The 23,527-nt window shown below is 47.2% G+C and overlaps 1 protein-coding gene across 6 annotated transcripts in view; it reads right to left on the bottom strand.

Moving 5' to 3' along the window:
- The window catches only part of ttc28 (tetratricopeptide repeat domain 28), a 1,212,158-nt gene that overhangs the window by 485,096 nt on the left and 703,535 nt on the right, over window positions 1–23,527 (bottom strand). For all 6 annotated transcript variants that reach the window (XM_072489716.1, XM_072489732.1, XM_072489724.1 and 3 more), the window contains one exon: window positions 805–935. In XM_072489716.1, the coding sequence (XP_072345817.1) occupies window positions 805–935 (131 nt within the window). The remainder of the gene's footprint in view (window positions 1–804; window positions 936–23,527) is intronic.

The following is a 23,527-nucleotide window of genomic DNA, read 5'->3' as shown; positions in this document are numbered from 1 at the left end:
GAGATGTAAAGTGATATTTTTCAACTTTGAAACGTAAGGTTGCTTTTTTAAACAGCCAGAGCTGACAGTCAACTTAAATTGCAGGACAAAGCATAACAGTAGAGGCTAACAGGGCCTTTATGGAAATAATTTTTGAATGCATTATGGCACTTTGGACAATTGGAAAAGTACTGTCATGCATGACAACAATTACATAATGCTGGTCAATGGAAGCCTCAACTTACTTTTGCAAATCAGATCTCTATGGTGAATCATGGCGCTTCACTAAAAGATCACTGCATTAGGATCAACATTACAATATAATATTGAGTAGTGACATTTGAAGGTGTCAAATCATTCTATGCTCATCTTTCAGGATATACCCAACTCCTCCTCATCAGGCGTTATCCAGTGGGCACAAGCTCTCCAAGGAGGTGGATTTCTTTAGGGCTTCCAAAACCCACACCAGCATACAAAAATACTGTACAGGAGCAAATACAATTTTACTGTGGCCCTCACAATGGGAACCCCTACCTGAAAAGAGGTGCATGTGTGTTTTGCACTCAAGACCTCCCTGACACGGCAAAAGGTCACACACAAATGTGTGGGGTCAGGAAGGAGCAGGAAAATTGTATTTCCAGCAAAAAAAGCTGAGTCCAGCATATCATTACCAGAGTCGAACCTCCACAATAGACAGATACAGTCTAAACAGATACCTCTGTGATTGAGAGAACACAACCTTGCCCACCAACTTCATGTCCTATTGATATCCACTCACTTGAATCTGTGCCCATTTTCAGAAAAGTAATTAAGCGAATTACCCACCTCACGATCTTTCAGCTTCATGGCCAGCACTAGCTGGAGACGGTGGTTGTTTAGGGCCTCTCGGTAGTTGCCGCTGGAGAAGAATGCCGATCCCAGGTTGCCATGGGCTCGACACTCGCCCGTATGGTCACCTGAGTAAAAGGAAGCAAGAAACAAAAACTTACCATTTGTGTTCAACTGCCACAGATAATTTGAAGGACTTGATTTACCTTGATCAACTTTGACCTCTCAAGCTGCTAACTTCAGCTAAACTACAAGGAAATTATGTCAAAAATGCTTTCCCCCCAGTTTTTGATTCTTTTCTCCTGTCAATGTTTCAGACACAGTTCTCAGCAAGTGCTCAGCAACCTACATTATTTTGCCAATGACTGAGTTAATGAATGGGTTTAGACATCAGTGCTAACAAGCTATTTGACTATGTAGCTACAGTTAAGCCAACTCTTGTCCTTGTCTATTAACTACCAACACACTTTCTACCATGGGCAACTGCACAGTTATAGGAAGGAGAAAACTTTGTCTCTCTCTATATAACTACAATCATCATCTTAAAACTCTCAATTTAAATCATCCTGCCACCTTCTGATCTGGAGGAAATAAACGCCAATTTTATGGAACCTATCCTTATAACTGAACCCATACGCCTCAGTATCATTCCATTGAATCGACACTGCATTTCTTTAAATGCCAACTTATCCTTCCTCGGGCTTGATAACTAAAAGTGAATATAATATTCCTGGTGGAATCTGTCCACGGCTCTGCACAAGTGAAGCATCTTCCTTCCCTTTTATTCTATCCCTCTTGAGAGAACGGCTAACATGCTTTTCTAATTATATTTTTCATGAATGAACTACCTCTCAGTGATGTGTGTACATGACATCTGAATTGCTGTGCAACAGATTTTAGTCTTTTTAAGTTGTATATTTCTATTTCTATAGCTCAGTTGGCTGGACAGTTGGTTCATGATACAGATCAGGGCCAACAGTGTGGGTTCAATCCCCATACCAGCTGAGGTTATTCGTGAAGGCCCTGCCTTCTCAACCTAGCCCCTCACCTGAGGTGTGGTGATCCTCAGGTTAAATCATCACCAGCCAGCTCTCCCCCTCAAAGAGGAGAGCAGCCTGTGGTTCTATGGGACTAAGGAGCCTTTACTTTATTATATTTCTGTTAGTCTTTCTTGGATTCAAAACGGGGTGCCTTACACTTCACATTTAATTTAATTTGATATAGAAAAACCCAATAAAAAAAATCTATAATTTTTTTTAAAATTGGATATATATTTGAAAGTGACAAATTTAGAAGGCTACAAAGATGGGGCTGGGGAATGGGACTAGCTAGTTTGCTCTTTTGGGAGCCGGTGCAGACATGATGGGCCAAATGGCCTCCTGTGCTGTAAATAACAACAATAACAATCACATCAATAATAATTTCATCTGCCATCATTTTGTCCACTCAATTAGTCTGTCTATGCCCCTTTACTTTTTGCTTGTAATTTAGTGCCATCTACAAACTTAAGATACAAAATTAGCCAAGGCACTCATATATATGGTGAAAATTGTGGCCTTTGTATGGAACCTGGTGGAACACCAGTTGTCCCGCCAATTAGAATAGACTATCTCCTTAGCTCCCAACCCATTAACAATTGTTAAAATCTCTATGAAGATCGATAACTTTTTTTAAAAATTCCAACTTCCAGTTGAACGGATGACACAGCAAGGTTTCAAGTTTTAAGATATTTATAGCAAGAAAAGACTAAAAATGCACTCTTGACTATCTTTGTAGGCAGCCTATACCTTAAAGCACAAAATAGAACACCCCCTTTTTCTTTTAGCATAATCAAAAACACACTTTCCAGATGCACTCTGCACTGTCCTTTGAGAAGAAATTCAGTTCTCGTGGAATCATTCCAAGGCAATTCTTAATTCCTGAGGGTTTACTACTGTTCTTTATGTTTCTCGGCCTGAGAACCTTTAATCTTAGAATTGCCTTTCACAGTGAGGTTTCTTTGCTCTGGAGAAGTTTCCTCCAGTTTAAGCTAGGCAAATCCTCCAGTCTCAGTTTTACTCATAAATTTGGTCCTTTTAATCCAAGTGCATGGCTCCCACATTCCAGTGTGATGACCTACAGAGATTTTCAGCTGCTCTCTCTCCCTCTTGGACCCTGGCAGATTAACCTTGTCTATGAGTTTTCAGACATCCCTTAGAAACCCTTACCCTCTCAAGGCCCATCTCTGTGGCAACGTGAATCATACACAATATTTGCATCCAGTTAGAAATGCTAATTAGTTATCTTTAAGATCCTACCCTCTTTTATTTTGGAAGTAAATAGACAGTTTACAGCACAATTATTGGCCACCTGACATATTTAACACTTTTCTGGGACTTTGCAGACTTAGAGTCTACCTACTATGAGCACACAGGCTGTTGCATTGTCCTCACGTGTAAACGCCTTGCATCTCCTTTCTTGTAAAACAATCTGGGACCCCTTTAATCTCTAGCAATCAAACCACCCAGGCTTGGTGCCACGTAGGCGACAGAAAGGGTCACATGACCCTCCTTTATCTTACTTTAAATTTAAGATACTGTCTCGAAACAAAACAATCTTCCGAAGCTCATAATTGTAACACAATCCATGTTACCCCCAATTCCAGGAGCTTTTATTTGTTAATAATCTTTTGCAATTTACTCAGTGCCTTGTGAAAGTCAATAAATACAATGTCCATTGACATTCCTCAAAGTTAGTGACCTCTTCAAAAAATTAAACCAGATTTATCAGCTTTATCTGACCCTTCACAAATCTATGCCAATTCTCTTTGATCAGTTCATCTTTATCTCAATGCTCACTCAGTCCCTAGGGATCGATTCCAATAACTTTCCCACAATTCATATTAAACTGACTGGTCAGTAGTTTCCTGGTTTCTACCCCCACCCCCCATCCCTTCTTAAATAATGGAGTAGCATTTGCAATTTTCCAATCTAAAGGCACAATCTTAAAGCTCAAGAGCTTTGGAAAATTATGACCAACACGTTTGCAATTTCCTTCCCTATTTCTTTTAATACTCCAGGGCGGAAAAATATTTTATCCTCAAGATTTTTCTATCATAAATCCCATCATTTGCCCATTAGGAATTTTTAAAACTTATGCTAAATCTTCTATCCTCCTTCCATCAAATTATTTTTAGGTTCCCTTGTGCCACTATATTTTGTCGCTTTACTCTACTATGAAAACGGATACAAAGTACATATTTAACAAGTCTCCACATTATCCAAGATAGTATTACATCCTTCCTCCTTTAATGGACCCACGTTTCCCTTCACTATTCCCTTTCTCTAAATATATTCATAAAATCATTTATTGTTCGCTTTGATATCACCATCAAGATTTTATTTGTGCCCTTTTGCTCCCTTTTTTACGCCACACTGCTTTCTTTATATTTCTTTGTTGGTTTTTATAGTTCTCAGCCTGTTGGATTGCCACTTTTCCTTGCTGATCTGTTCCACACTGTTTCCTACCTAATTAATAGTTGCTTATTTGCACAAGTGGAGCTCAGAATTGAACTAGAGATTTTCTGATCTGTGTGGCTATGTGTTAGGCTGGATTGTGTCATCAACCATCAATCCACGGAGGGAGCAAAGACTCAGAATTCGCTAAATTTTTGCTGCTGCTCTTATCAAAGGTCGCTTGTCTCCCAATTATGTCATTAGCTCAAATACACAATGCAAACAGCAATTGGAGATTCACACCATGAGATCACGATTGCTAAATTCTATTGAGAATGCAATTATATTAAGCCAGGCAATAACGTTTCTAAGACTTGTGAATCATCGAATATTAGAAATCCAAGAGGTACTCCTGCATTTAATGGAGGTAATGCATTTATTTAGTAAGTTAGTCCACAGCACCTTTGAACAGGCTGTTAACTCTCTAGGGTCAGCACTATTTATGGTGAGTAATTAACCCTGGATTCCTGCAGATCTATTTAATTACTAGTCTAGTGCCATCCATCATGCATTTCTAAAGCATCAAACCTCATAACTGACACGCATCATGGTGTGGCACCTCAATATGTCCTGTGGCTGTAGGATAGAAAATAATGGTTGGCTAATACACGTGGTTATCTGTTAAAATTATCAAATGTCTAAATGACTAAATCTGAAAACATCAAGAACCACCATCAGTAAATTAGTCATGCATCATAAACTAACAAATATCACAAAACTGGTTCAAGTAATCTATTTACAGTTTTGAGTTGCATTTCCTATCTTCGTTTACAACTAAAAATATGTTTATAATGAACAAATTACAAAAATTGGATTATTGAAACATTATAAATTACTGCAAAAGATTTCACTGGGGAAGAATGAAGAAGGTCATTCAACTGTTGAGAAACATCTCACCGTTTTGCTCCAATATATTCCCCAGATGTTCCTTGATTAATGCCTCCACTGCTCTATCTGGGAGTCTTGCAAATGTTGATCTTTGTGCGATCAATTTTTTTGATCAATTTAACTGTTTTACCGGTTTGAACTTGCATTTCCTGATCCTATTCTTGAAATTTAAAGCATTTTACCTTTTCTATACCTTTAACCATTTAGCAGATCTCGGGAAGAGTAACGATCAGATGGCTCCTGTCCAGGATGAAAGGCCCAGGCTTTTCCAGTCTTTTCTTGCAATGCCAAAACCAGGTATTAGCTCCTTAAATTCTTCTCTGCACTGAATCCTGTGGTTGAATGTCTCTTGTTTCTCAAAAAAGAAATTCAACATGTGGGCCGTGATTTGGCGGCCTCGCCGTGCCCAACGTGGTGCCGGGTGCGGCCGATGACTCTCGCGAGAGGCTCGAAACATGTGGTGAGATTCAATGGAGTCTCGCGAGACGCTGCAATCTGGATCTCGCTGGAATTTTGGATTCGGATTTTGTTTATTGTCACATATATCGAGGTACAGTGAAAAGTATTTTTCTGCGAGCAGCTCAACAGATCATTAAGTACTTGAAAATAAAATGAAATAAAATATATAATAGGGCAACACAAGGTACACAATGTAACTACATAAACACCGGCATCGGGTGAAGCATACAGGGATGTAGGGGGCGATTCTCCAATATGGAGCCCAAGTGTTCGTGCCGTAGCGAACGCCGTCGTGTTTCAGGACGGCGCGAATCGGGCCAGGGTACGACCGAGTGGGGGCCAGCACGGCGCTGGAGTGGTTCACGCCGCCCCAGCCTCCTTTCCCGGCGCCAAATGGGCGCCGCGCCAACCGGGCGCCGCGCCAACCCGCGCATGCACAGCTGGGCCGTGCCAACCTGCGCATGTACGGAGGATTTCTTTAGCGCGCCGGCCCCGACTCAACATGGCATCGGTGTTCAGGGGCCGACTGCGCAGAGAAGTAGGCCGGGGGGGGGCAGAGAGGCCAGACTGGCCTCAATCGTGGGTCGGACCCAATCGGAGGCCCTCCCCGGTGAAGGAGCCCCCGAATTCCCCCCCCCACAGGCTGCCCCCCTGACCGTTGGCGCAGAGTTCCCGCCGGCAGCGACCAGGGGTGAATGGCGCCTGCGGGACTCTGTCGTATCGGCACGGCCGCTCGGCCCATCCGGGCCGGAAAATTGACGGCCTCGCTGATTCCAGCGGCCCTCGGCCAGCGCAGCACCAAACGTGCCCGCGCAAATGGCGCCGATTCTCTGCACCTCGGAGAATCGCGCGCCGGCGTCAGGGCATTGTGGCGCGGTTGCTGCGATTCTCCGGCCCAGCGCGGGGCTCGGAGAATCGCCCCCGTAGTGTTAATCAGGTCAGTCCATAAGAGGGTCGTTTAGGAGTCTGGGGACAGCGGGGAAGAAGCTGCTTTTGAGTCTGTTCGTGCATGCTCTCAGACTTCTGGGGCGAAATTCTCCGGTATCGGCGCGATGTCCGCCGACTGGCGCCCAAAACGGCGCAAATCAGTCAGGCATTGCGCCGCCCCAAAGGTGCGGAATGCTCCGCATCTTTGGGGGCCGAGCCCCAACCTTAAGGGGCTAGGTCTGTGCCGGACGAATTTCCGCCCCGCCAGCTGGCGGAAAAGGCCTTTGGTGCCCCGCCAGCCGGCGCGGAAATGACATCTCCGGGCAGCGCATGCGCGGGAGCGTCAGCGGCCGCTGACGGCATTCCCGCGCATGCGCAGTGGAGGGAGTCTCTTCCGCCTCCGCCATGGTGGAGGCCGTGGCGAAGGCGGAAGGGAACGAGTGCCCCCACGGCACAGGCCTGCCCGCGGATCGGTGGGCCCCGATCGCGTTCCAGGCCACCGTGGGGGCACGCCCCAGGGCCAGATCGCCCCGCGCCCCCCCCCAGGACCCCAGAGCCCGCCTGCGCCGCCTTGTCCCGCCGGTAAGGTAGGTGGTTTAATTTACGCCGGCGGGACAGGCATTTTAGCGGCGGGACTTTGGCCCATCCGGGCCGGAGAATTGCGGGGTGGGGCCCGCCAACCGCCGCGATTCCCGCCCCCACCGAATATCCGGTGTTGGGAATTCGGCAACCGGCGGAGGCGGGATTCACGCCAGCCCCCGGCGATTCTCCGACCCGGCGGGGGGTCGGAGAATCTCGCCCCTGTATCTCCTGCCCGATGGAAGAAGTTGGAAGAGTGAGTAAGCCGGGTGGGGAGGGGAGGGATCTTTGATTATGCTGCCCGCTTTCTCCAGGTAGCGGGAGGCGTAGATGGGAGTCATTGGATGGGAGGCAGGTTTATGTGATGGACTGGGCTGTGTTCACGACTCTCTGAAGTTTCTTGCGGTCTTGGGCCGAGCAGTTGCCATACCAGGCTGTGATGTAGCCAGCTAGGATACTTTCTACGGTGCATCTGTATAAGTTGCTAAGGGTTATTGTGGACATGCCGAATTTCCTTAGTTTCCTAACGAAGTATAGGCGCTGTTGTGCTTTCTTGGTGATAGCGTCGATGCGGGTGGACCAGGACAGATTTTTGGAGATGTGCACCCCGAGGAATTTGAAACTGCTAACCATCTCCACCTCGGCTCCATTGATGCTGACAGGGGTGTGTACAGTACTTTGCTTCCTGAAGTTAATGACCAGCTCTTTAGTTTTGCTGGTATTGAGGGAGAGATTGTTGTCGCTGCACCACTCCATGAGGTTCTCGTTATTCGAGATCCAGCCCACCAAGGTCGTATCATCAGCAAACTTGTAGATGGAGTTGGAACCAAGTTTTGCCACGCAGTCGTGTGTGTACAGGGAGTATAGTAGGGGGCTAAGTACGCAGCCTTGCGGGACCTCGGTATTGAGGACTATTGTGGAGAAGGTGTTGTTGTTGGGCAAGTTCCAGATATGCATACACGTTCGCCAGACTCTCCCGGCGCCTAGGATTCACCGGTCGCTCCTGGGACCTCCCAATTTAATGTCATCAGACAGTGTTGAAATTTCCCTTCTGCTTCCAGAGTCCAAATCATTAATGTAAATGAACGAAACAGTGATGCCAGCACATTTCAAGTAGAACACCATTTCCCAACATTTACAGTGAGCGCAGCCATCCTTAATCCCTACTCCCTGTTTTGGAATCATTTTGCTGACCATTCTGCCCCCTGCCCCCGACGCCATATGCTCTCATATTAGTCATTAGTCTACTGCATTGTGAACCCATACTTCATACCTAAAAAATATATTTTTGAATTTACTGGCTGGAAACTCCCGACTGATATTTTCTGAAAAGACTAAAGCCACATTCCAAAGACTTAGGATGATAGCCGAAGATGATATCACTGTACCTTCTACATTCCAAAACTATTGACATGGCGATAAGCCACACCAGGAATAATTGGGTGGCACAGTGGTTAGCACTGCTACCTCACAGCGTCAGGGATTTGGGTTCCAGCCTTTGGTGGTGTTTGCACGTTCTCCCCGTGTCTGCGTGGGTTTCCACCGGGTGCTCCGGTTTCCTCCCACTGTCCAGTCCAAAGATATGGGGCGGGATTCTCCCTAAGCCGGCGGGGCGGGCCGTACCGGCGCGGAGGAGCGTGAACCACTCCGGCGTCGGGCCGCCCGGAAGGTCCGGAATCCTCCACACCTTCAGGGGCTGGGCCGGCGCCGAAGGGCTTGGCGCCGCGCCAGCCGGCGCGGAAGGACTTGGCACTGCGCCAACCGGCGCCGAAGTGCCTCCACCGGCCGGCGCGAGTTGGCGCATGCGTGGGAGCGCCAGCGTGTGCTGGCGTCATTCCAGCACATGCGCAGAGGGGTTCTTCTCCATGCCGGCCATGGCGGACGTTTATAGCAGCCGGCGCTGAGGGAAAGAGTGCTCCCACAGCACAGGCCCGCCTGCGGATCGGTGGGCCCCGATCGTGGGATAGGCCACCGTGGGGGCACCCCTCCAGGACCAGATCCCCCCGTGCCCCCCCCCCCAAGGACACCAGAGGCCGCCCGCAGAGCCAGGTCCCGCCGGTACGGACCTGGTGTATTTTACGCCGGCGGGACCAGCCGAAAACGGGCGGCCACTTGGCCCATCGCGGGCCGGAGAATCGCCGGGGGGGCTGCTGCCAATGGCCCCCGACCGGCGTGGCGTGATTCCCGCCTAAAAACCGGCGCCGGAGAATCCGCCAGCCGGCGTCGGGGTGGCTGGGCGTGATTCACGCTGTCCCCCTGCGATTCTCCGGCCTGGCGGGGGGTCGGAGAATCCCGCCCGTGGTTAGGTTGATTGACCATGCCAAATTGCACCTAGTGTCCAAAATGTATAGGTCAGGTGAGGTTTCAGGAATAGGGTGGGAGGGTGGTTCTAGTTGGAGTACTCTTCCAAAAGGTAGATGTAGACTTCATTGGCCAAATGGCCTCCTTATGCACTGTGGATTCTATGGATTGAAAGAGATTAATGGAGGCCATCTCATATCCCATTAGTAAAGTAACCAGACAATCAACTGGGTGGAAATCACTTGGATAATGGAACCCTGGTGAGGACATGAATTTTCAGCAATGGTCTAATCAAAGTACAATTTGAATACACTGACACTGAGCATATTTGGGTCACTTGGAAGTTGGGAATAGGTCATGTGACAAGCCAACCCTTTGTGTGTTATGTGCAGAATAGCATAAACAACTGAGACACTGAAGGAACAAGGCACTGAGTAGGTGCCTTCCCTATCTCTCTCTCTTTAACCAAATGACAAATTATGAACCCTGTCTGATGTCGAAAACATGGTGCAGACAGAGATGTTTTAAAAAGTCACCTTGGCACCTCCGTCTTCAGAAGAACCGATAAATCAACTGTCTGCCGCTTTAAACTGCTCAACGTTGAAAGCAGCAGGATCGGGCGCTGCATACCTCTTTAATATTACTGGACTCTAAATTATGTAATCCATCCTCTCTAGTCTGTAATCTAGTTGTGTGTGTGTGTGTGTGAACAATGAGTGTGTGTGTGTGGAAGTCGGAGTGTTTTTTTAAAAATCATTTTACTCCGACCAGATTAAATATAATAAAAGCTAGCCTCTTTTTAAGAAACTCAATTAAATCTGTCCGATCGTGTCTTTTAAGATAACAGCATGTAAACAGTTATAAACACTCATGGAATTGGTGAGTATATCCATTCTAAAAAAAACTCTGTTATAGTCAAACAAGGAGAGGGAAAAGAGGGAAGCCATTCAGCCTCTTCTCACCTGATTACAATATGTGATATATTTTAAAGGCCTTTAGGAAGTCCAGAAATATTGCATCTGCAGCATTACGTTTGTTCACTCTCACTGTTGTCCCGGCGAATAATTCATCAAGGTTGGTCAAATATAAGCATCCCTTTTGAAAATGATGCTGACTAGTCTTTAATGTATGTTTGGTTTTCAGAAGTTTTTCTATGATACCTTTGAGTAAAGTTTCAATTATCGTTCCTGAAGCTAACTGATGTATACTTTCCTGGGTCTTTCGATCTCCCATTTTAAATACTGGAATAAGATTTGCTGTCTGATAGTCTTCTGGTACACTTACTTTTTCCAACAAATTGTTATTTCTATGTAATACTGAGATGGATGAAGGAATTTCAGATATATTGGGCAGAATTCTCCGTAGCCCGACGCCGAAGTCGGGAACAGCGATCGGGCAGAGAATGGCTCCCGACGTCGCAATCGGGGCAGGTGCCGGTTTGCGATGATCTGCACCCCCCAAATCGCCATCATCGGGACGGGCGCCGTGTGCAGTCGCAAACCCCTTGCCGTGTCATCAACCGGCCCACCCGCAATACTCCACCCCCGATGGGTCGGGTTCCCAACGGCGCAAGTCCCAGTAGGAATGGAGAATCCAGCCATTGTATTATATGTTGTTGGTGAAACAAGGGTTGGTATGTGACTGCTGCCGTAGTGTTTTACAGAATCCTAGTAAGAAAGACAGCCAGGCTTTGTAGCTACAAGAGGGGCAATTATAGCATCGTAAAAGTAAGGGTTCATGAATATTGTTCATAGAAAGAAGGTTTCCTGGGGAGTGGATAATTCGGGCCATTATTATTAGCTTTAGTAAGATTATGTAGTTAATGGGAGGAGCCAGGGCCTGAAGCAGTCAGATGTTCAATTTGAATTCAGTTTGGAACTGTCTGTGAATGGACTAGCAGTTTCTCTCAAAGCAGTTTAGTTCAAAATATTTTTACTGTGAACCTAACAGCAGTTTCTGAAAAGGCTAGCAAGTTAAACAGTAGTTTGACACAGGCAAGAGTCTGCAAGCTGTTTCCTGAAGGATATCTCTGTCAGAACATCTCTTTACGGCAAGTATTCTTGGTTTGGCTAACTGCATTTAAAATGGATTTTGACCTGAGACGGGTTTTGCTTGAGTGGAGACACAAAATAGCAGTTAGGAGTTAGTGTTTTATTGTCATTGTTAAGCATTGTTTAACTGGTAATTGTGAGCTATTTTCTTTATGATGTTAAAGTTTGTAATGCTGTGTTAGTAATAACATTTATTTTAATATATCATATCCCTATTTGTGCGTGGAATCCTTTCCTCACAGTCTTAAAAATTAAATCAAATATTGGGATTTCTGTCAAGTATCCTAGCAACTGTTGGGGCGCGGTCCAGGATTGTAATAATACTACCTTTGCAATCTTCTCCCCAACTTCGTTTAATGTGCACATATATAATCCATCTGGATCAGAGGTTTTATCCTCTCCAAGTTTGATTAGTTCAACAATGATCTCCCCTCTTTCTATCCGAAATGTGGATTTTGTATTTTTTAATTGTTTCTTCTATTGTCACACCCTCCTTGTTAGTATCCTTGGTAAATACTGAAGCAAGGTAATTACTCAATCTTTTTGTCATTTCATTGACATTACCTATGAATCTATTTGGTGTCCCTTTAGTGGCCTTATTTATGTCCTTTTTTCTGCTAGTTCCCGAAATTTATCCTGAATATCCACAGCTTTAGGTTTTGACCAATAAACTTCTATTTATAACTTACAATGCAGGAGGACATTGGATGCATCTAACCTGTACCGAGCCTTCGAAAAAGCACTCTACCTGAAGGAATGGCGGGTCCGCAGAGGATTTCCGGCGTGAACAGCTATTCTCTGCCCCTGTGCCGGCCACGATTCCGTCGTGGAGGGTCGGAGAATCCCGCCCAGGATTTTCTCCTTTGAATTCTTGATGGCTATACTTACTAGGTAATTGTGCAAATAATCATCATGTTTACACGTATACTCAATTACATTAATTTAAACAGAGTAAAAGTTAGACTATGGAATCTGTAGATGCCTATGTCTGGTTCATTACTCTTTCCTGGTCAGCAGTGTCTCACAAATCTCCTCCCGGATATTTTTCTGTATTCTGGGATAAATACCAGCTATCCTGGGAATTCTTTATTTTGAACCCTTATTTGGTACTAGGATGTCCATCTTATTTACCAATACATTACAATTTTTCATCTTATTTTGATTAGTTCTTATTTGAGAAGGCATCTTGTTCGCAGCATTCCTTGTGAATATTTCTGAGAAGTAATCTTTAAAAATAATAACCATCATATGGTCATCTTGAGGTTTAATACTGTTTGCTTCCTTCATGAATTTACACTCTTCTGACAGTCACCTTACTCCAACATTATTTTTACTGTTAGGTTTTTAGAAGGATCTCTCTCTGTCCTCATCCTTAGAATGCATTTCTGTATTTTTATTAATTAATTCTGGTAAGCCCCTTCTACGATATCCTTGTATATCTCCTAGTTTCACTTTTCATTTGGTTATGAATGCCTTTGCTTCATTTTGATTTGGCCTGAATTTGTTTATCTACAGTGTGCAGTTATCCTCTATATTCAGCATTACACATTTAAAGGTATTCCACTTCCCTCTGTCAAAATTATTGGCAGTTACATTGCTGAGGTTTAATTTCAATGATATTGTTAAACATGTGATGGATAATATTACATTTATAAGTGCATATATTATTAATTTATTTGACCGTTATTTGTTAATTTGTCCCCTTTGTTTGTTAATTGCTCCGCTCATAACAGTATAGGTGGGGATAGCCGCAACATTCATGGGGCAGGGCTGACTCTGAACTCAGTCAATAAACTCTCTCTGCAAGGATAGACTTTCTGTCTTAGTTTTGACTTTGCCAACTGGCTTGGGTCCATGTAACACCCTCTTTGAAGTGTTGTATTATTTGCTATGTTTCTGTCTGCATATTTCATTGTCATAGCCCAGCCTCCTGGTGTTCGGCATTTCTGACCCTCCGGTTATTAAACTTGATCATTCCGTGATTGTTGCTACCTCAGGGTTGCTAGCATTCACTTCCTGCATGTTACCTAGGGCCATTTGCAAATTCTAGGTAGGATCAGCACTCAATCTCATTGCTTCTTTAACATACAGGTCCTAAAGTATGCACTGCATTTACCAACTTTGAGACTAAAACGCCATATCTGGTTTTCCCAGTTGATACTTGGTTGAGCTCCTGTTCTTGTGTCTGGAAGCGGAGTTCTAAATTTCAGTCGGGCAGCTTCTGATTTCTCGGTGCTTCGGAGAAATTCTTTGTGAATGTGAGATGGTTGAAAAAGAGAGATGCACCTTGTGGAAAATTTGGGTTTATGAGAGAGGAAGACAATTATGCAAGTTGTACTTTTCATCCTGCTCCAATGGAACTACACAACATATGATGTGACAATAAGGTGTTAAGTTTTGCCAAGAATATGAGAAGACATTAACAATTGAAAACAAAAAGAACAGCGACATATTTAACAAGAATTCCAAATTCTGTTTATAATAATAATCGCTTATTGTCACAAATAGGCTTCAATGAAGTTACTGTGAAAAGCCCCTCGTCGCCACATTCCGGCGCCTGTAGGAGGAGGCCAGTACGGGAATTGAACATGTGCTGCTGGCATTGTTCGGCATTACATGCCAGCTGTTTAGCCCACTGTGCTAAACCAGCCCCTGTGTGGGCGATAGAGCAAAATAATATCTCAATAATTGAAGAAGAGTTTTCGAAGGGATTACAAAAACTTGTTACTTGCAACTTAAGTCTTGCAGAGTAGAACAAAGAATAGAATTATAACTATTACTCCTGTGGGCCTATCTGTGCAGAGCAGCAATGTTTACAACACACACCTCTCAATCATGTGACACATTTCTTCAGTAAATGTGTGCTGGGGAGATGGGTAAGTACTACAGCGCTTTGCCAAAATGGGACCTCGGCAAACATCAGAACTTGCAATGCAGCCCTGAATCAGCTGTGAGTAACATATCATCATAGAATGATACAGCACAGGAGGAGGCTAATTGGTCCATTGTTTCAGTGTCAGCTCTATGAAAGAGCTATCCAATTAGTTGTACTCCCTTGGCTTTCGCCATAGCACCACAAAATGTTCCACTTCAATTATTTATCCAGTTACATTTTGGAGATTATTAATTAATCTGTTTTCATCACCTTTCAGGGTATGCATTCCAGATTATCATAACATACTGCAACAAATAAATCCTCCGTTCATCTATTTCAGAAGGCAATTGGGAGGATTACGTAAATCGAGGAAAATCCCCTTGGAATCTGATCAATTCCTAACATTATTATTAAGTGTGATCTGTCTGAAGTCTCACCATGGTTCATATTTCCTTCCCCAATTGTATGGCGCATTTGCATGACTTTAGCTGGCACTATGGGGATGGAAGGGTGGGATGAGAGGAGCATAATTCTTGTTCTGTCTCTGAACAAGTAATACTGATAATAATAATCTTTATTATTGTCACAAGTAGGCTTGCATTAACACTGCAATGAGGTTACTGTGAATAACCCCTAGTCACCACACTCCGGCGCCTGTTCGGGTACACTGAGGGAGAATTCAGAATGTCCAATTCACCGAACAAGCACGTCTTTCAGGACTTGTGGGAGGAAACCGGAGCATCCGGAGGAAACCCATGCAGTCACGGGGAGAACATGCTGATTCCTCACAGACAGTGACCAAGCAGGAATCGAACCTGGGACCCTGGCACTGTGAAGCAACAGTGCTACCCACTAGATCATACTGAAAGTGTTGCTGAAGAAGAACTGCATTACAAGGGCTCTATGCTCTATTACAAGAACTCACATGGGTAGCACGGTAGCACAGTGGTTAGCACTGTGGCTTCACAGCGCCAATGTCCCAGATTTGATTCCCCGCAGGGTCACTGTCTGTGTGGAGTCTGCATGTTCTCCCCGTGTGTGCGTGGGTTTCCTCCGGGTGCTCCGGTTTCCTCCCACAGTCCAAATACGTGCAGGTTAGGTGGATTGGCCATGTGGATTGGCCATGCTAAATTGCCTTTAGTGTGCAAAAAGGTTAGGATGGGCTATTAGGTTATGGGGATAGGGTGGAAGTGAGGGCTTAAGTGGGTCGGTGCAGACTCGCTGGGCCGAATGGCCTCCTACTGCACTGTATGTTCTATGTTCTTACATTAATCGCCACGGGGAATAGAGAGGCCTCCTACCCACATTAAGGTGGTTTCAGAAGTAATTCTTTCACAAAAAAAAATAGTTGAATGGGACTGATCTGAGGCAAATATTTGCCAGTTATTTGTTTCTGCTAGCTCCAGTCTCCAGTCGTCATGGGTTATAACCTCCCTGCTGCTCTCATTTTTTCATTAAGCCTCTGTGAAGCATTTTGGGATGTTTTTCAAAGTTCAACGTAATATGTTGTTGTAAATATCTCAAACTACTCTACATTGCTTACCCAGGCATTTATCAAACCTTCACTTTTCCAGAGCCATGGAAGCTACTGAATTAATGGGAATTCAACTGAGGCCTTCAGGAGTTACATTAGAATCTGTTGGCATCTTGTCAATTGGCAACAACCATTTTCAAGGTCTGAAGTGTACCACTTTCAGGGCATCAAATTGTTAGTTGAAGGAGTAAAGTAAGTAAATACAAGCTCTGAACAAATGCCAAATTTAATTGACACAGTCCCAGTAAAACACTGTGTTCTCAATGAAATCTCTTTTTCCTGTATTACAGTACTATTACCAGGAGCACTTTTATTGTTTTCCGATTTCATTATATTAATTTGATTCATCCTCACAGACTTCAATGTGTCCAGACTTCAGTGCTTAGCTTGCGTTTGCTTAACTCTCTGTGCTTACTCAAATCATTCCAACAAGGATTCTCAGGCTGCTGAAACACATTTCATTTCATTTTAGATCATAGATCATAGAATTTACAGTGCAGAAGGAGGCCATTCGGCCCATCGAGTCTGCACCGGCTCTTGGAAAGAGCACCCTACCCAAGGTCCACGCTTCCACCCTATCCCCATAACCCAGTAACCTCACCCAACACTAAGGGCAATTTTGGACACTAAGGGCAATTTATCATGGCCAATCCACCTAACCTGCACATCTTTGGACTGTGGGAGGAAACCGGAGCACCCGGAGGAAACCCACGCACACACGGGGAGGATGTGCAGACTCCGCACAGACAGTGACCCAAGCCGGGATCGAACCTGGGACCCTGGAGCTGTGAAGCATTTGTGCTAACCACTATGCTACCGTGCTGCCCAAATTTGTCCCAGATTGGGCGAGATTCTCCGACCCGGGTCGGAGAATCGCCGGGGGCTGGCGTGAATCCCGCCCCCGCCGGTTGCCGAATTCTCAGTGGAGGGGGTCTCTTCCGCCTCTGCCATGGTGGAGACCGTGGCGAAGGCGGAAGGAAAAGAGTGCCCTCACGGCACAGGCCCGCCCGCGGATCGGTGGGCCCCGATCGTGGGCCAAGCCACCGTGGGGGCCCCCCCGGGCCCAGATCGCCCTGCACCCCCCCAGGACCCCGGAGCCCGCCCGCGGTGTCTTGTCCCGCCGGTAAGAGAGGTGGTTTAATCCACGCTGGCGGGACAGGCATTCTAGCAGCGGGGCTTCGGCTCATCCGGGCTGGAGAATCGCCCGCCCCCGCCGAATATCCGGTGCCGGAGAATTCGGTAACTGGCGGGGGCGGGATTCACGCCAGCCCCCGGCGATTCTCCGACCCGGCGGGGGGTCGGAGAATCTCGGCCATGAAACATTATGGACGAGATTCTGCGAGCCCCCGGCGGGTCGGAGAATCGCCGTGGAAGCGGCGTAAATCCCGCCCGGCCGCCCCGCGATATTCTCCGGCCCCCCCAAAATCCCCTTGTCGTGAATTGCGCTGCGCGCCTCGGAGAATGTCGAGGACCGGCACGACGCAACGGGCCCGGGGCCGCCCCAATTCCCGAGGCTGGATGGGCCGAAGTCCCGCCGGCGTGACCAAACCACCTATTTAACGGTGTCAACCAGTTGTGATGGTTGACGTCGGCCAGCGCGGAGGTAGGGGTCAGCATGGGGCGGCCGCCGGAGAAGTGACAGTACGGCTGCAGGTGGTGGGGGGATCGCAGGAGCCGTTGGAGTGTGCGTGCCGGGGGGAGGGGGGGAGGGGCTGGGGGGGCTGGTGGGAGAGGCTTGGGAGGGAGGGAGGTGCTGGGGGGTGAGGGAGGGGCTGGGGAGAGGGGCTTGGGGGAGGGGCAACGGGAGGGGCTGGGGGAGGGGGGGTTGGAGAGGGTGGGTGATGGAGAGGGTGCGTGCCGGGGAGGAGAGGGGGTTGGGGAGGGGTTGGGGAGAGTGCGTGCCGGGGAGGACGGGGGTGGGGGGGGTGAGGGGGGTTTGGGGGAAGGGGGGTATGGGGGAAGGCGGATCTGGGGGAAGGGGATATGGTGAAGGGGGGATATGGGAGAAGGGGGGGATATGTGGTTTGGGGAAGGGGGCTATGGGGGAAGGCGGGATATGGGGGAAGGGGGGATGTGGGGGAAGGGGGGATGTGGGGGAAGGGGGGATGTGGGGAAAGGTAGGATATGGGGTACGGGGGATATGGGGGATGAGGGAAGGGGGGCAGGCAGTGGGGATCTCACTTGGTGCTGCGCGACATTTCAGGGGCCCGACGCCATCTACATTTTCTAAGCCAGATTTGGCCAACAGAAATGACCAGTCTGCTAGGACAATGGACCCTGCACCACTCCTTTCAAACTCTTCATGGTTGAATCTTAACAATCTCAGGAATTCAAACAAAGAAATATACATCCTTTGTCAAATTTAAAGTGGAGAAGTGGGAATCATGTCGCATGAGCTGCGTAGCAGAGAGAACGAGTTATCTGGGCCGGGATTCTCCGACCCCCGCCCGGCAGGTCGGTGAATCGCTTGGGGGGGGGGGGGGGGCGGGCGATGTGAATCCCGCCGCTCCAATGCCGGCTGCCAAATTCTTCGGCGCCGGTGTTTCGGTGGGGGCGAGAGTCGCGTCGCGCGGTTGTGGGCCGTTGGCAGTGGCGCGCCCGGCAATTCTCCTCCCCGCGATGGGCCGAGTGGCTGCCTGGTTGCAGCCGGTCCCGCAGGCATAAATCAAACCAGGTCCGTACTGGCTGGATCTGGCTCTGCAGACGGCCTGCAGAGTCCTCGGGGGGGGGGGGGGGGGGGGGGGGGGGGGGGGGGGGGGCGCAGGGAGATCTGGCCCAGGGGGGTACCCCCACGGTGGCCTGGCCCGTGATTGGGGCCCACAGATCCGCGGGCGGGCCTGTGCCATGGGGGCACTCTTTCCCTCCGCGCCGGCTGCTGTCAACCTCCGTCATGGCCAACGCGGAGAAGAACCCTCTGCGCATGTGCTGGGATGATGCCAGCACACGCTGGTGCTCCCGCGCATGCGCCAACTCACGCCAGCCAGCAGAGGCCCTTCGGCGCCGGTTGGCGCGGGGCCAAGCCCTTCCGCACCAGCTGCCGTGGCCCCAAACCTGCCGGCAGCGGCCTAGCCCCTGAAGGTGCGGAAGATTCCGCACCTTCCGAGCGGCCCGACGCTGGAGTGGTCCACGCCACTCCTCAGCGCCGGTACGGCCCGCCCCTGGTCTTTCTGTACTGCCACTTATTCTGCCATTTTCCATCTAGCAAGCAGCAGCTCAGAAAAAGAGCTGAGTGCAGATTTGAAGACCTGCGCCGCGCCCGCGGTGTATTTTATGAAGGCCGAGGCAATCTGATCCCACCTATGTCCACGACATTTTGTGGAGCTTACCCATCCCAGGGAAAGCCACCGTGGGGGTCCGCTTTGATGGGACCAGAAGATCCCAGTGGCGGGAAAGGCTGGAAATTTCTTTATTGCCCATCCCGCATTTATTGCCCATCCCAAATTGCCCTCGAGGGGGAAGTTAAGGGTCAACTACATTGTTGTGGGTCTGGAGTCATATGTAGGCCAGACCGAGTAAGGATGGCAGATTTCCTTCCCTAAAGAGAACCAGATGGGTTTTTTACAACATTCGACAATGGTTTCATGGTCATCATTAGACTTCTAATTCCAGATTTTTATTGAATTCAAATTTCACCATCTGCAGTGGAAGGATTTGAACCTGGGTCCCCAGAGCATTACTCTGGGTATCTGGTTTACTAGTCCAGAGACAATACCACTACGCACTGCCTCCCCAAAATCCCACCCAATAAATATTTGCTCTGTGGTCTTTGCACTGTAACTGTTTCTTTCTTTATCCCTCTTTTAATGTGCACATGTATTGAGGTTTACATAGCAAGATCCCCTTCCCACGTTTTGACTGTATACAATAAACTAACCCTTGGAGTTTACCCTATCTCAAGTTTGTTGTGGGGTTATTAATAGAAATTGGATCACGCCAAAACTGAATATGTAAATCATACTTCCCTCAAAAATTTTAAAGAGAAAGAAAGGAGCTTGTTCCCACAGATACACTTCCATAAATTAATCTCTGCGTGTTCTAACAAACAACCCTTCAAAGCAATTCACCACCGAAGTTTTCTTTAGTTTTCTTTGATGATTTCATCCAAGGGGTAAAAATAAAATCGCAGTAACTATCACTGTCCAAATAATGGTTTTCTGGCTATTGGTGCTGCAATTTATCAGTCTTTTTAAATTGCTCAAGGAGGAGGAGACCAGGCCCATAAAAAGAACGTTCTTAAATGCTCTCTCGTTGCCAATCCTGATGATTAAAAAGAAAATCTTGTGTGTCATGTTTCCCCACTCCCTCCCGCAGCTCCAAAATTTGGTGCTGTTCATTAGGCTCAAATGGAAGGCAACTCTAATTGTATTCTGTAGTTCACAGATTGTTACATAGGGGGACATTCTGGGAGTATTGTCACAAGTAGGCTTACATTAACACTGCAATGAAGTTACTGTGAAAAGCCATTAGTCGCCACACTCCGGCACCTGTTCAGGTACACTGAGAGAAAATTCAGAATGTCCAATTCACCTAACAGCACATCTTTCGGGACTTGTGGGAGGAAACCGGAGCACCCGGAGGACACCCACGCCAACGCAGGGAGAACATGCAGACTCCACACAGACAGTGACCCGGGAATCAAACCTGGGACCCTGGCGCTGTTAAGCAATAGTGCTAACCACTGTGATTTTGGTGGGCTACTTCATTTGCCTCCTTAACTTAAATGATGGCACCACAGTTGTGGGAAGTAGGAAATGCTCAAACCACAGAGTTTAGACGTAAAGAGAGACAGAGCCCAGATGCAAAATACTGTTACAGGCATTTCAAAGCGATAAACTGGGGAAATAAATTTGATAATTTACTCGCAAATTTTGTGGGAGTTTTTTCTTTTACAGATACAAGCTTTATGTTCATTCGTAAGTTCACAGATGCCAGTCATTTGGATCTTCAAAAAACGTATTTGAAGTATTTCAATTCTTGCCCCTTTTTTCTTCTATTGGCAGATTTTGCTGACTGCTCAAGCTTGATTCAATGTTTTCATTTTATCCATAGTCGGCCCTCAGTGGTAGCTCCAGACTTTGACCGACTTGATTTATTGATTTGATTTATATTGTTGTTGCTATTATACAAATGCAAAATTTAGAGCAGGAAGTGTGTGTGTGACACGGTAATCTTTTCTGTTGCACCGTATTAAATAGTGATGTGCAAAATACACACTTAGCAGAATATTTTTATAGAATGTGGAGGTGGTTAGATATTGGATGCCAAGAAGTGAATTACAGACTGGAATTGAATTGAGGAGTGCAGACAATTTATATTCATAAGTTCCTTGATAACTAACTAGCTGTGACAACATTCCAAATGGGTCCTTGAAGATTTCTCTGTCAGTACTGCTGGCGGAATTGGAAACATTAAAAAAGTAGTGGCTACAATTTCACTGAAAGGGGAAATCTTCACAAATGCATCTCCAGTATTGCTACAAAGGGTGGCCTGACAAAATCTCAATAATGGATCCCTGGCAGTGAGTTTCAAGCTGTAATCGAATCAAGGAGGTTCTTGGGTTCTATCTATAGAACATAAGCCTTGAGGGGTTCAATACAAATTGTAGCCTTCATCTCACATCCCAGTATTTTGTTGCACTGCACGTTCCGTCAATTCACTGAAGATGTGCTACATTTTAATTTTTGCCGTACTATTCTACCATCGAGTGACATGTATGGACTGGCCACAAGATGAACTCTGGGACTCCTATCGAAGGGATTATCAATATGGTGACCAAAGAGTTGTAGGGCTGGATTTTCCATCGGCAGGATCCTCATGCCCGCGGATTTCCTGACAGCGTAGGGGTGCCCACAATGGGAAACCCCATTGGCCGGATGCTGGGACGGAGGATCCCGCTGCTGGCGAGGGTGCGTCGCACCAGAAAATGGATGTGGCGGGATGGAGGAACCCATCCCTGGTTTTTAAAGGAGGCCACGGACATGATTTTAGCAATGGAATTTGAACTATTGCTGTCCTGCGGAACACAGATGGTATAAAAGTAACAGACAAAAATTGGAATAAATGCACCAAAACATCCCACCCTCAATATGATTATTCATAGTGATCGATTTGCCTGTTGCTTAAAAAAGATAAGGATTCGACGGAATGTGGGTCGTTTAGGCCCATATCACTTTTAAACGTGGACGCAAAAGTACTGGCGAAGGTACTGGCAGGTAGGCTGGAGGAGTGCCTCCCGAAGGTGACAGGCGAAGATCCGACATGGTTCGTGAGAGGGAGGCAGCTCTTTTCGAACGTTAGGAGGATATTGAACGTGGTTATGGCACCGGCGGTGGGGAAGGAAACAGAGATATTTGTGGCATTGGACGCCGTGAAAGTGTTTGACTGGGTAGAATGGGGGTACTTGATGACAGTTCTGGAGCGGTTTGGGATTGGACCAAGATTTGTGGACTGGGTAAAGCTGCTACATAAGGAGCCGAGGGCCAGTGTCCGCTCAAGTAACATCAGTTCGAGATACTTTTCTCTCACCGTGGGACTCGGCAGTGATGTCCTATGTCCCGCCTGCTGTTTGCACTTGCGATTGAGCCACTGGCCATCGCGTTAAGAGGTTCGGGGGTATGGAAAGGGATAGTGGGGGGGGGGGATAGAGCATAAGGTGTCCTTATATGCCGATGACCTGTTGTTATGCATGTCGGAATTGAGTGTGTCAATAGGGGGAATATTGGAACTGCTTTGGGTGTTTGGGTCTTTCTTGGGGTACAAATTAAATCTAGACAAGAGTGAATATTTTGTGGTGTCTCGGCTGGGGGTGGGAGCAGGGATGGGGGGGCCGCCATTCCGTAGGGAAGGGACTCACTTTAGATACCTGGGGGTGCAAGTTGCTCGGGAGTGGGGGGGGATCCACAGGTACAACATTTCTAGTTTGGTGGGGAGAGTGAAAGCTGATCTAGCAAGGTGGGATGGTCTCCCTCTGTCACTGGCGGGTCGGGGACAGGCGGTTAAAACAAACATGTTGCCGCGATGTCTGTTTATTTTCCAATGCCTGCCGACTTTCCAGCCAAAGGCATTTTTTAGAGAGATTGAAGGGATGATTACTTCGTTCATATGGGGAGGGTAGGTGGCCAGAGTTAGAAAGATACTGCTACAGAGGGGAAGGCAGGCAGGGGGTTTGGGTCTCCCGAACCTGTTGTACTACTACTGGGCAGCGAATGTGGAGAAGGTGCGGAGCTGGGTCAGATGGGTTTATTCCCAGTGGGTCAGAATGGAGGAGAGTTTGTGCAGGGGATCGGGATTGAAAGCACTAGCGACAGCACCGCTCCCGACGGCCCCGGGGAGATACTCAGGGAGTCCGGCAGTAATAGCTTTGTTGAGAATTCGGAGGCAGTTTCGCCAACACTTCGGGTTGGGGGCAGGGTCAAGGGAAATGCCAATTCGGGGGACCACAGATTTGAGCCAGGGAAGTGGGACGGAAAGTTTGGGAAATGGGAAGAGAAGGGGATTAAGACACTAAAAGATTTGTTTCTTGGGGGACAGTTTACAGGATTGAAGGAGCTGGGAGCAAAGTATGGGCTGGAGCAGGGGGAAATGTTTAGACACATGCAGGTTTGAGATTTTG

This window comes from Scyliorhinus torazame, chromosome 1, assembly GCF_047496885.1.
Source record: "Scyliorhinus torazame isolate Kashiwa2021f chromosome 1, sScyTor2.1, whole genome shotgun sequence".
Classification (NCBI taxonomy): Eukaryota; Metazoa; Chordata; class Chondrichthyes; order Carcharhiniformes; family Scyliorhinidae; genus Scyliorhinus; species Scyliorhinus torazame.
Note: the sequence above shows the minus strand (reverse complement) of the source record. Positions and strands in the feature narration are given on the sequence as shown.